At 40.8% G+C, this 13,750-nt stretch overlaps 1 protein-coding gene across 1 annotated transcript; it reads left to right on the top strand.

The window, feature by feature from the left end:
- The first annotated feature begins 8,976 nt into the window (after window positions 1–8,976).
- Window positions 8,977–12,377, top strand: LOC121133507 (acrosomal protein SP-10-like). Its single transcript, XM_040730181.1, has 3 exons — window positions 8,977–9,094; window positions 9,310–9,435; window positions 10,624–12,377. Exons 1-3 carry the CDS (start codon window positions 9,046–9,048, stop codon window positions 10,764–10,766), a joined length of 318 nt encoding a protein of 105 aa, XP_040586115.1. The 5' UTR covers window positions 8,977–9,045; the 3' UTR covers window positions 10,767–12,377.
- The last annotated feature ends 1,373 nt before the right edge of the window (window positions 12,378–13,750 follow it).

The raw sequence follows: 13,750 nt of genomic DNA, 5'->3' as shown, positions 1-13,750 counted from the left end.
GAGAGAGAAAGATGAGAGAGAGAGAGAGAGAGAGAGAGAGAGAGAGAGAGAGAGAGAGAGAGAGAGAGAGAGAGAGACTGTCTCCTATGGAAATAGATGTGAAATTTCTCAATGAAATGTTTGTAAATCTAAACTACAAACACAAAAAAGGATCATCCAACATTATCAAAGGGGCTTCATCCCATAATTACAAGGATGGTTAACATAGATAAGTGTAATACACAATATAAACAATCTGAAACACAAAAACCACATGATCCACATTAGGCAGAGAAATGACCTTTGACAAAATCCAACACCCTGTCTAGATTAAAATCCTGGAAAAATTAGATTTGCACAGGACACATCTCAAAGTCATAAAGGCAGTTTATAGAGAGTTCATAGCCAACATCATCTTAAATGGAGAGAAACTCAGAGATGTTCTGATAAAATCTATGACAAGACAAGGATATTAGCTCTCTTCATACCCTTTCAGTAGAGGTCTTGAAGTCTTGAGGTAGGGCAATATGAAACTGAAGGAGATCAAGAGGATACAAACTGGAAAGGAGAAGTCAACATGTTTCTATTTGCAAAGTAACTGGATGAAAAAATCAGCTCACAAAGATTGAGTAACCCTCTAATATTCAAATGACAAATGAACTGAGAAGGAAATCAGGGAAACACCTGTCACAACATCCTCAAATAACATAAAAATATCCTGAGGTAACTCTAACCAACCAAGTGAAAGACACATGTGACAAAATCTCCAAGTCTTTGAAGAGGGTATCAGGAGATGGAAAGATCTCCCATGCTCAGGGATGGGCAGAATTAATATAGTGAAGAACAGCCACTCTGAACAAAGCACTCTGCAGGATCAATGCAAGCCTCATAGAAACCAATACAATTCTTCACAGATCTTGAAAAAACAATTGTCATCCTCATATGGTTACACACACAGAGGATATCTAAAATTATATGGTTTTAGATATATAAAGTGAACAATAAAAGATCTGCAGAAAATAGCACTAACGATGATTTCAAGAGAGATGTCCTAATAATACAGAAGCATAGTATTAGCACACGTTGATCAGTGGAATTCAATCTGAGACTAGGACATTAATGCACACACTTATGAACACCTGATTTTTTTATAAAGAAGCCAGAAATTCTTTATTTATACACAATAAATTCAATAAAATAGCAGACCGGTGAGAGACCTGCCTCCAGTCTGTGCCCAAACCCCAGCCACACACTGGACTCTGTCTCTCTAAGAACCAGTCTGGTGCTCAACCCACTATGCACCTGAACATCCTCCCCCACAACCCCAGTATACTATATAATCATAGGGCCAACCACACAAGTTTGAAAAAAAGGTGTGAGTGACTGGCCCATCATTTGTACTGCACCAAAGTCCAGACCTAACCAAACCCCGGTGCACATCCCATGACCCTTACTCTCCTATCCCAGCCCCAGTAAGGCAGCTGGACCTTAACTCCACATCTGGTGGAAATCCACTACTCTGCTATAGTCCCCACCAGACTCCATGAGGTGAGAGTCCTGACACCCGGATGTGCCCAATCACCACCCTGCCACCCACTAGACTCTGTCCCACCAAGACCCACTTGGTTGTCCAACCCCATGCACCCGACCTTGTTCCACATGACCGGTGCTGCCCTGAAAGCCCAAGAGACTACATACATAGGCACAGGTGCTAACCGCAACAGTTTGAAGAACAGCAGACTACACAGGCACAGATGGAAACCACAATATTTTGAAAACAGGCACAGGCACAATCCACAGAGGTTGGAAGGAAAGATGAGTAAATGCCAGTGTAAGAATACATTCAAAAACCAAAAGAACAAGATGGCTCCACCAGAACCCAGTGACCCTACAAGAGCAAAACCTGTACATTTCAATGCAGCTGAAAGACAAGAAGACAAACTTTAAGATTACTTTATGAAGATGACAGAGGCTCTTAGAGAAGAAATGAAAAATTCACTTAAAGACCCTGAGGAAAACACAAAAAAAGGTGGAAGAAATCAATAAATCCCTTAAAGAAAGCAAAGAAAGCCAAGGTAACAAAACAATCAAACAGGTGAAGGAAATGGTTCAATACTTGACAACTGAAATAGACACAATTAAAAAACACACAAACTAAGGGGAATCTGGATATCAAAAATCCGGGGAAGCAAGTAGGAACTAGGGATGCAAGCATTATCAACAGAATACAAAAGATAGAGGGGAAAATCTCAGGCATTGAAGATACAACAAAGGAAATTAATTGATAAGTTAAAAAATGTTAAATCCAATAAATTTCTAACATAAAATGTTCAGGAAATCTCGGACACCATGAAAAGACCAAACTTAAGAATAATAGGGATAGAAGAAGTCAAAGAATCCCAGCTCAAAGGCACAGAAAACATATTTGACCAAATCGTAGATGAAAACCTTCCCAACCTAAAGAAAGATACACCTATAAAGATACAAGAAGCTTACAGAACACCAAATAGGCTGGAAAAAAAAAGAAGAAGAAGAAAGTTCCCCTCAACACAGAATAATCAAAACAATCAAAACACAAAACATACAGCATAAAGAAAGAATTTTAAGAGCTGCAAATGGAAAAGGCCAAGCAAGGCCTGAGACCTGTCAGAACGACACCCAACTTCTCAATGAAGACTCTAAAAGCAAGAACGTCCTGGACAGATATTTTACAGACACTAAGGGACCAGGGATGTCAGCCCAGACTACCACAGGCAAGAAAACTTCGAATCAGCATAGACAGAGAAAGCAAGGTATTTCATGACAAAAACAGATTTAAATAGTACATATTTACAAATCCAGCATGACAGAAAGTACTACAAGGAAAACTCCGACCAAAGGAACTCAGTTATGCCCATGAAAACACAGGCAATAAATAATCTCACAACAATAAACCCAAAGAAGGGAAACACACACACACTACCATCACCACCACCAAAACCAAAAAATCAGGAATTATCAATCACTCTTAATATCAATGGATTCAACTCATCAATAAAAATACTTAGGCTTTAAAAATGGATATGAAAACAGGATCCAGCCTTCTGCTGCATGCAAGAAATACACCTCAACTTCAAAGACAGACATTACCTCAGAGTAAATGGTTGGGAAAAGATTTTCCAACTAAATGGTCCTAAGAAGCATATCAGTGTAGCTATTCTAATATCTACCCCAATAGACTTCAAACTAAAATTAATCAACAGACATGGGGAAGGACATTTCATATCCATCAAAGGAAAAACCCATCAAGATAAACTCTCAATTCGGAATATCTATGCACCAAATACAAAGGCAGCCACATTTGGGAAAGAAATATTACTGAAATGTAAATTACATAGCAAACCACACACATTAATAGTGGGAGACTTTTCACTCTTACTGGTGGATGGGTTTGTCAGACAGAAACTGAAGAGAGAAACAAGGAAACAAATAGATGTTATGACTCAAATGGACTTACTAGACATTTACAGAACATTTCACCAAAACACAAAAGAACATATTTTCATCTGAGAACCTCACAGAATATTCTCTAAAATTGACCACACACTCATTCATAAAGCAAATCTCAACAGATACAAAAAAGTTGGAATAACTCCTTATATTTTGTTGGGCCACTATGGTTTACAATCAGAGTTCAACAACAACACAAACTACAGAAAGACACGAACTCAGAAACTGAACAACTCTCAACTGAACCACCACAGAATCAAGGAAGTTATACAGAAATAGATTAAATATTTCCTAGAATTCATAAAAATGAATGAACCACATACCCAAAGTTATGGGACACAATGAAAGCAGTGCTGAGAGGAAAGTTCATAGCACTAACTATACAGATGAACACTTGGGAGTGGCCACCTGCTTCTAGTCCAAGAGGTTAAGCCTTCAAATTGGGCCGTCACCTTTTTGCCCAAACAATTAGATTTCCCTTTTTGTGGGTTGCACCATGATTTAGAGCCCTGGTAGCATCAGCTGAACTCACCTGTGAGGCTCTCAAGATTACCCCATTCAAGCCAATCATGGTATATATCATCCACTGCCTTTCACATATTCTGGGTCATTCTTCCTTCTCCCTCCTTGGGCTCTTCCATATCCAAGTCTTTCACTTACTGTTTCTTAAAAACTCCAAATTACCCTGGCCTCCAGCCCTGCCCTGAACCCCCAACCCTCCTTCCTGTCCCTCATCCCTTTATTTCCTCTCATTTCTGCTCAGAAGCTGTGAAGGCCCAAAGCTCACCATGGCCTTGTCTCCTTGACCAACCTCTCACTAACCCCTATCTCACCCTCTTTGTTGATTGGTGCTCTCTTACAGACAGATCAGGAACCTGCCATGTGGCATATGCAGTGGTTACTTCCAATAAAACCATTGAAGCCACCAGCCTGACAATGGGGACCTCTTCACAAAAGACTGGATTAATTGCCTTGACAAGAGCACTCCATATAACCAAGGACAATGGGCTAGCATTTATACTGACTGTAAATATGCATTTTTAATAGCTCATACTCATTCTGTGCTGTGCAGGGAATGGTGTTTCCTTATTACTAAGGACACGTTCATAGTTAATGAACCCCTTACACCCAAGCACTTAGAGGCCCTCCAGCTCCCAGCAGAAGTATCCATAATTCATTGCCAGGGACACCAGTCCTCCAAGTACCCAGTGGCCATGGGCAATGCGAGGGTTGACTCAGTAGCCCTGGAACTAGCCTCCAGCCACACTGGATCAATGGAAAAGATTTTGTTTTTGACACCCTCTTATCAGTCCTTCTATCAACCAGAGGAAAGGGATGAACTTCTGAAAAATTGGCCACACAGACAAAGGATGGATGGTTCTACTTAAGTAACTATCTCTCATTCTTCCTCCAGACCAGACACTGCCCATCATTTCAGATATTCACCAGACCTTACACATAGGCCCCAAAGTTTTGTTCCATTTTTTAAAGTCCCTCTTTGACCATACCCATATTTGAGCTCCTATTTTATAGGCTCACTCCTGACAGATGTGTGCCTAGGCCAACCCACAGGAGTCCCTCCATATATGGCAGCCTCTTCACCAGTCTCAAGGACATCAACCTAACAAAGACTGGCAGGTGGACTTCACCTGAATGGCCACTCATAAAAAATTCTGCTACCTCCTAGCTCTGTTGACACATTTACAGGATGGATAGAAGCATTTCTCACCTCCAAGGAGACAGCACATATACTCCTGGACCACATCTTGAAATTTGCAGGTAAATGGATGACACTAGAAGAAACCACCCTTAGTGAGGTAACCCAGTCACAAAAACACAAACATGGCATGTACTCACTTATATATGGATTTTAGGAATGAAACAGGGGAGTTCCAGCCTACAATCCCACCACCAGAGCATCTGGAAAACAGGGAGGACCCTAAGAGAGATATGCATGGAACTCCAGAGAAGCAGAATGAGACAGAATCTCCTGAGAGAAGTGTGACCATGGGGGTGAGGAAAATGGGATCTGGGAGAAATAGAGGGGGAGAAGAGGGGGGGAGAGTAGAACATGGGGGAGCAGGAAGGTTAAGTCTGGAGAAGAATAGAGGCGAGTAATATGAGAGATACCATAGTAGATGGAGCCATTATAGGTTTGAGGAGAGATATACAAGGATAACACCAACTGTCAATCAAAGCAATAGTGGAATTTTTAATTTTAAACTAAACATGATTAATGTTTTTGTCCCCCCCAAAGAAAAACTCATTCTGAACATTCCTATAGATCTAGGAAAGCCAAGGAGTGATGTGAGGGAGCAGGAACTAGAATGTCCTTGTGGCTGCTATCTGAAAGAACAGCAGGTCCTCGGTTGGATACATTTCTGAGTGAGGCAAGTCTTATGTGTAGGAAGGAACAAAGGCCCTGCATTCCTGCACACACAGCAAAGCTAGCTGATCCTCAGGATGCTGGTCATCAAGGACAAACACAAAGCAATAGCAGTGCTTGCAAAAGTTTAATCTTTAACGTACTTCCCTCTTGGTGTTGTGAACAAAGGATAGAAACATATTGTCCAACTGGTTGCCCCAGGACTCTCCTTGTTACCAAGCATTGATAAGCCCACCCCACAACCTTCAAAAATAGATGTCTTTTGTTTGTTTGTTGCATTTGGTTTGAGACAGAATCTCATGCACCAAGCTGGATTCAAACTCCAGGATGACCTTGAATCTGTGGTCCTCAGGCTCAGATTACACATCCCTGGTAGGATGGAAGATGTGTGCCACCACACCTGGTTTATACCATGGTAAGGATCAAATCCAGTGCCTCATACATGCTAGACAAGCACTCTCCCAATGGAGCTACATCCCCAGGCCCAAGTTCAAAACCGTTTATGTCTTGTAGGCATTATTTCTTTAGAGTCTTAGAATTTTGTCACAACAAGGACAGCTGGCATGTCTGGGATTTACTTTGTCCTTCCCTGTACAGGCTATTATTTCCAGGCACAGTACAGGACAACCCTGATGATATTCTGAGTGACTAGATCATCTGAAGCAGACTCCCTGGTTGTCCATTCAGTGGCTTTCTCTGACTCTTTTTACTGACTTTTGGGACCCTCATTCTTATGCTAGGTGACCTTGCCCAGTCTTAATATATGGGAAGGTGCTTGGTCTTAGTTGATATGCCATGTTTTATTGATACTCATGGGAAAGCTGTCCTTTCCTGGATGAAGACAGAAGAGGATGGGATGGAGGCTGGGAGCTGGGATGGGGAGAAACTGGGGAGGACAGGATGGTAGAGAAGGCTGAGACCAAGATGTAAAATAAATAGATGAATACATTAATAATAATAATAACTGCTTGGGGCAACACTCTAGAAGTTTAAACCAATATCAGCTACTAAGTTATGTTGAAAGAGATTTCCTTGTCACCTCACATGGATTGTGAATCTGCCAGCCCGAGCATTTCCAAAGACCTCCACAACCAGACTTTGCTAAGTACCTCCCCATCTCACTGCCCTTGCTTGGTTGAAGTTTAGTTTGAGTGGTCTTGCTGAAGATAGGAGTGAGGTATTGAAGTGACATGCTACTCTTAGGTCTATGAGACCTTTATGGACATGCATGCTTATTTTATGATTTGGGAGCGTCAACTCTTGGTACAGATATATTTATAAATGTTATGGTTTCTTCAAAGGTTGTTCCTTTGCATTATATATTGGCTTTCTTTATCTCTTGTCAATAATTTCAGTTGGATTCTATTGAACTGCCCCACCAACCTGTTTTCAGTTTCTACTCACTTGATAGACTGATTCCACCCTTTGATACAAAAATCCGTGATAAACAGTACCAACAAAATTCCACAGAGTTGAAAAAATAACTATGAGAAGAAACCTACATCAGTATACATGAGTGTAAAATTATTAGTACCTGCTCCTTTTAAATAAGTGAATTGGTTATACATGATACTGAGTTACATAAGGAAATTTAAGTTAAAAAATAAAGTAAGACAATTTAATAACAAATTTCAAAGATTATTCAGACTTCCTCAGCAGATACTGTTAAAATAAAACAAAATAGGAAAATAAAATAGGAATTTCATATCTAACTAAATAGACAAAATATAGAAATGATCACCAACTTACTATAAAGGATTGCCTATAAAATCACAATCATAAGTTATAAAGATTCCCTCTGACATGAGCTTCATTACTCAGAAATATGTGCCCTATTAGTCCTAAGGCAGAAAGTTTACATTATAGCCTAGAACACACTTACATGTGAAAACTACTCTATTAATCTCTTCTGTAATTAAAATAATTTAGCAAACAAATGGATGAGGGTATTTGATCATTCTCCTAATTCGAGGATCAATAGAAAAATGGAAATGATTTTTTAAACACTTTGCGTGTGTTGATATGGCAGGAATATCTGTGTAATTTCAAGGCCATTCTGGTCTACAGAGTGAGTTCCAGGTAAGCTAAGGTTACAGAGTAAAACGTTGGCTCAAACACAGATATACAGACACACACACACACACACACACACGTCTGGGTGCCTCGTTCTATGTGTAAATATATATTGATATGTAAATCCCAATATATAATATGATAATATTTTAAAGCTCATTTAATGCTATCATAAATGCACATTCTATGCTGAGTTTCTGATAACTCTTTATGGCTACCACCAATCAAATGCTTTCAGTTCATGGGTACAATGTTCAGTAACAGGCAAATAAACAGGCTCTCCACTGATGCATAGCAACATTGACCAGGAAAAACACCAGCCAAGTAGCCCTTTTGTCAGCCGATGTCCAGACTCTGCAGTGGCAGCCTGGCTGTTTGAGACTTCTACAGACACTGCAGATGATCACGACAGTCACAACTGAGGATATGCTCGGGCAGTCTGCAGACCTTACCAAGCACAGTGGACTTCAGATAACACTTCCCACCCAGCAGCTAGTCACACCCCAGTCAGACAAGGAGCACCTCCTGAAGTGCTCCACCAGAAGCCCCCTGTTTGATATTAAGGACTAGGTGCTAACATGACCCTTCCTGAAGATGAAGGATGTACACACAATCTTCCCACATAAGCCTCTGTCTAGACAAGCAGGCTGCTGTGTTCACCTTGCCAGCATCCAAGGGACATATTCCTGTGCCACCCCCTCATGCTGCAACTCAGGCTCAATAACAGCCTTCTTCCGATTGTTTTTCGGTGCCTAGTTTTGATCTCTAGCATTAGTGGAACAGTTTGAACACACAGCACAGAAAGAGGAAGAAAGTCAGGTACCACCCTGTGCTGCTGATTGTAAGATTGCCTTTCAGTTCATGTGTATGTTTATTGCCCCCTGGAGCAAGGAAATGTGAGGGGAATGAGGAAATGAGTAAGTCATAGGAAAGGGATTTGGTGTATTGCCAATGTGGAAGTGGTTTACTTTGAACTCTGCTTCTGGGAACCCACTGTCCATTGTCATTTCCTGAGTGGACTATAAATTCAGTAGAGGCTGTCCAGTCTTTTCTGTGAGTGATCTCTGAACATCAGCGTGCGGCAATAACAGCCCTCTGCAAGAGTGTGCTCAGTAGAAATGGAAAACCTACTGAAGTTGTGTCTCTTTCTTCTCTGCCTTGAAACCGGTAAGTATTGCCTGTATCTTGTTGCCTTATCTATCAAAGAAAGAAAATCAACTGCCTTTTATTTTACCTTGCCTTGCCTGGGGTGTTGAGACATGCCGACTGGAGCACACCTATTAGGCAAAACATGGTTGCAGCCAAGTAATCCAGAGATCTAGTTTTCCATGGGAAGTGACAACACAGCACCTGTCTCCTTTAAGTAGTCTTTATCTTTGCAGCTCTCTCTGTGCAGTGCGTACTGTGTCGAACTTACACAAATGGAGAGTGTCTTAATGGGAATGACACATGCATTACAAGACCTGATGAAAGGTGTATGTTCCGCAGAATCGTGTATGCATCTGAAAGTAAGTATGTGCTCTGTGCTCTGGAGAATTCTGTTTCTCCTTCAGGATTCCAAACACCATCTCTGAGATATTGTACTTAGAGAAAAAGAGTCCACTGACATCCAGTTATGATATTCCAAACCTTGTGCTGGGGTCGACTTTTGGAGAATGCTAAAGCTAAGTACATCTTGAGTGAATAGGACTATGGGACTTCTCTCCATCATTGTATTAATACATTCATCAGCCCTTGATCTGCACCAGCTCTATTTAGGGTCTGTCTTGGTCAATTTTTCCATTCCCATGACAAAAGAGCATAGCCAAAGCAATTATAAAAGAAAACACTTAATTTGGGTCTGGCTCAAAGTCCCAGAGTTAAAGTCCGTGATGATCACGGCGGACAGCATGGCAGCAAGCGTGAAGGCATGGTAGTGGTGCAGGAGATGAGCATTTACATGCTGAGTCATAACAATGGGTAGAGACGGAGAGACAGAGAGACAGAGAAACAGAGACAGAGACAGAGACAGAGAATGGCATTGACTTTTAAAACCCTAATACCTATCCCTGGTGGCATATCTCCATGAACAAGGCTACAATTCCTAATTCTTCCAATGAACTTTGAACAAGTAGATCAATGTTGAAATATTCAAACCTATGAGAGCTGTTTTAATTCAAACTCCATAGGCTCCAAGGATACAAAATATCAGTCTTTTCCTGGTAGATTTAGCTTTTTTAATGTTCATTGAACTTCTATCTTAGCCTGGAATCACCTTCTCATCCTCAGGACAACTTGGTGCCTCTCAAGTCTTCCTCTTTTGTTCATCTCCTGGCATCTTTCATGGTGTATCCCTCCTGTTATTCCACAGAATCTTGTGGGCTAATGTTATCTTGAGCTCTACATGCCCAATTGTTCACCACTGAGTCTGGATACCAACATGCATATCTGCTTAAGTTTGGATGATGCTCTGTGTCTCAACATATAAAACCTCAAGCTCTCCACTAAGCAAATGTTTGTCCTGTAGAAAAGGCTATTGGGTAAATCGACTTTCTCCATATATAGATAAAATGCATGTGTCAGTAAGGCTTAAAGGCATGAAGCAGTAACTGCCAGTCAAGAAAATTCTTTCATTGAAAGCATCCTTAAACCAAAAGTACTTGGATGAGGTTGTATCCTGACTCAAAATTCTGTCTTCTTGCTATCTTCTTCCACAGGCTATACTATGGAAACTGCGGAAATGGGCTGCACCCCTTACTGTACTAATGACACAATATTTGACCGCCTAAAATTATTTACATACTGCTGCAATTCTGAAGATTTCTGCAATGGCATTAACTTACCAATCATAACAGCTTAGTGTAAGCTGGTTTCAGTTGACCTCATCATTCATTTCCATTTCTTCCTGTCTTTCTTTTCTTCCTTGGGTTTCATATTTTTTAAGACCAGGGATTTTTCTAAGCCTCACATTTTGCAAGTCATAGAACTTGGGGACAGACAGAACTTCCTTGGTATTAAGAAAATGTATCTGATTATATTAGCTAATTCTTATTCCTGATATTCCCTAGACCTCATCACCATGAATGTAGTTGACATGCGGTTACATCAATGCATTTGTCACACCAGAGGGGCTCAGCAAAACAGATGAGTAGATAAAAGGATGGGTAAAATGTCAGAAAGAGGGGGAACAGTCCCAGTACCCTAAAACATGTGTTTCAGAAATTGGTTGCAACTATTTTGCATCGTGACTTACACTTCCAGGGACAAATTTAAAGCAGAAAAGATTGCTGTAGATCCTGGTTTCAGTCCTTCATTGTCTTGTTCCATTGTCATCAGCCTAAGCTAAAGCTAAAAGCTAAACATGAAACGCCATGACATACCAAAACTCCTCACCTCATGGTGTCCAGGAAGCAGCAAGACAGAAGATAGGGTAAGACAAGGATGCTAACAAAAAACCCTCGGTGGCCTGCTCTAACAAAGTAAGCCTCACAGCTGAAAATAAAGACATCTACATGGTCTAGTTCCCATGAATGATAAAAATCACAGCTACAAGGTTGTAATACCAAGTTTCACCTAGTGAAGAAAATCTCCACCTATTGCTTCTGTTATATAGCTGCCAGAAAATAAATCGACTAAATGGTAACTACTCTTTGAAAGATGTTGTTTTATTTCTGAGCATGTAGAACCAGCAATGAAAATGGTGTTGACTCTCAGTAAGACCGAATTAGATTTGCAAGCCCTCATTCCCTTCTTCCTCCAAAGTTCAGGCACCTTAGGATTAAACTTTCATTTCATTGATTTCAGGCATACTAAATCGTCAACACTGAGTAGAATCAAATTTCTTCTCAATGTATAGGATACACTCATGATTCAGGAAGACATCAGCCTTTCAATTAGCATACATAGGATTTATTAAACAGTTACTACTACAGATCATTTTCCCCTTTATTAATTGGATATATTGCAAATAGGATGGTTGGAAAAGGATTAAAGTGTCTAAGAAGTGATGAGTCACAAATGTAGTAGCTAGGCCTCATGCCCTCCTTTCAAGGCTCAGTGATTACCACAGAAAAGAGAGCAGAAATACTGAAAGAGTCAAAAATGGTGTAGTCCTAGAGAAAAAAACCCCTTTCCTGAACATGACAAGGACTTTGCACTCCTGGACTCAGGGCAGTTTTGGTTCCCTCTACAAGATCTGCACATAATCAAGCCAGTCGGCATGCCAGCATGGATGGAGGAGGGGACCATCATTTCCTACCCCTACCTGAAGTGCTACTGAAAGTTAAGGACTATAAGGGGAAAGAGAATCAGTTTTCTTCAGAGATTTGGACCTCGTTAACTTGTCCATGTTCTGATAGATGTCTCCAAAACTATGTTTGTTTGAACAGCACTAACTGACTCAGTGGTTTGGTTTTTTAATGACATGAAATGTGTTGCATGAAGAGGATTTAGAAGGGATTGGATGGAAGAATGGATGATGTTGCCATGATCCAAATAATTAAATAGAATTTATCTACCACATTTGCCTTAAAAATGATTAATACATCTTTTGCTAAGTAAAATTCTATCTTTCCTTCATGGGAAGAAGAGGATACAGGATGGTCAAGTGGGAGACAAATGGGGAGGGAGATCAAGGAAAGAAGTACCTTGATAGAGAGAGCCACAACGGGGTTAGGTAGAAACAAGGTGCCAGGGAACTTCCAAATATCCACATGGACGACCCCAGCTAACACTCCTAACAATGGTGGAAAAGATGCCTGAACTGACCTCCCCCTGAAATCAGATTGGTTAATTCCCCAACTATCATCATAGAGCCTTCATACAGTAATTGATGGAAGCTGATGCAGAGATTCACACTCCAGCACCAGGCCAAACTTTAGGAATCCAGTCAAAGAGAGAGAGGAGGGAGCACATGAGCCAGGGAAGTCAAAATCAGGGACATGAGAACCGTGCTCACATGGAAACTCATGAACTGTGGGCCAACAGCTGTGGAGCCCCTAAGAGACTGAACTAGGCCCTCTGTATGTGGGAGACAGTTGTGACACTTGGGCTGTCTGAGGCTTGTTGTTGCCCATTTCTTACAAGGCGCTGCCATGCTAGACCTTAGCACCAGTAGAAGGGACTTTGTCCTTCCCCAGCTTAATATGCCAGACTTTGTTGACTCTCCACAGGAGCTCTTGCCTAATATGGGGGTGGACTTGTGGATACCTAAGGCGGAAGAAGGGGTGGGAAGGAGAACATTGCAAATAGAGAAAGCCAAGTAACATGTAAAGGTAGACCTATCAGAATTACACCCAACTTCTCAATGGAGACTCTAAAAGCAAGAAAGTCCTGGACAGATGTTTTACAGACACTAAGGTACCAGGGATGTCAGACACTAAGGGACCAGGGACCAGATTTAAACAGTACATATTTACAAATCCAGCATGACAGAAAGTACTACAAGGAAAACTGCGACCAAAGGAACTCAGTTATACCCATGAAAACACAGGCAATAAATAATCTCACAACAATAAACCCAAAGAAGGGAAACACACACACTACCATCACCACCACCAAAACCAAAAAATCAGGAATTATCAATCACTGGGCAATAGCATCTCTTAATATAAATAGACTCAATTCATCAATAAAAAGACACAGGCTTTAAACAGGGATATGAATGCAGGATGCAGCCTTCTGCTGCATGCAAGAAATATACCTCAACTTCAAAGACAAACATTACCTCAGAGTAAATGCTTGGGAAAAGATTTTCCAACTAAATGGTCCTAAGAAGCAAATCAGTGTGGCTATCCTAATATCTATCCTAATAGACTACAAGCTAAAATTAATGAAAAGAGATGG

Source organism: Mesocricetus auratus, unplaced genomic scaffold (genome assembly GCF_017639785.1).
Source record: "Mesocricetus auratus isolate SY011 unplaced genomic scaffold, BCM_Maur_2.0 Super-Scaffold_100022, whole genome shotgun sequence".
Classification (NCBI taxonomy): Eukaryota; Metazoa; Chordata; class Mammalia; order Rodentia; family Cricetidae; genus Mesocricetus; species Mesocricetus auratus.
The sequence above is the reverse complement of the archived record's forward strand: the minus strand, read 5'-3'. Positions and strand labels throughout refer to the sequence as shown.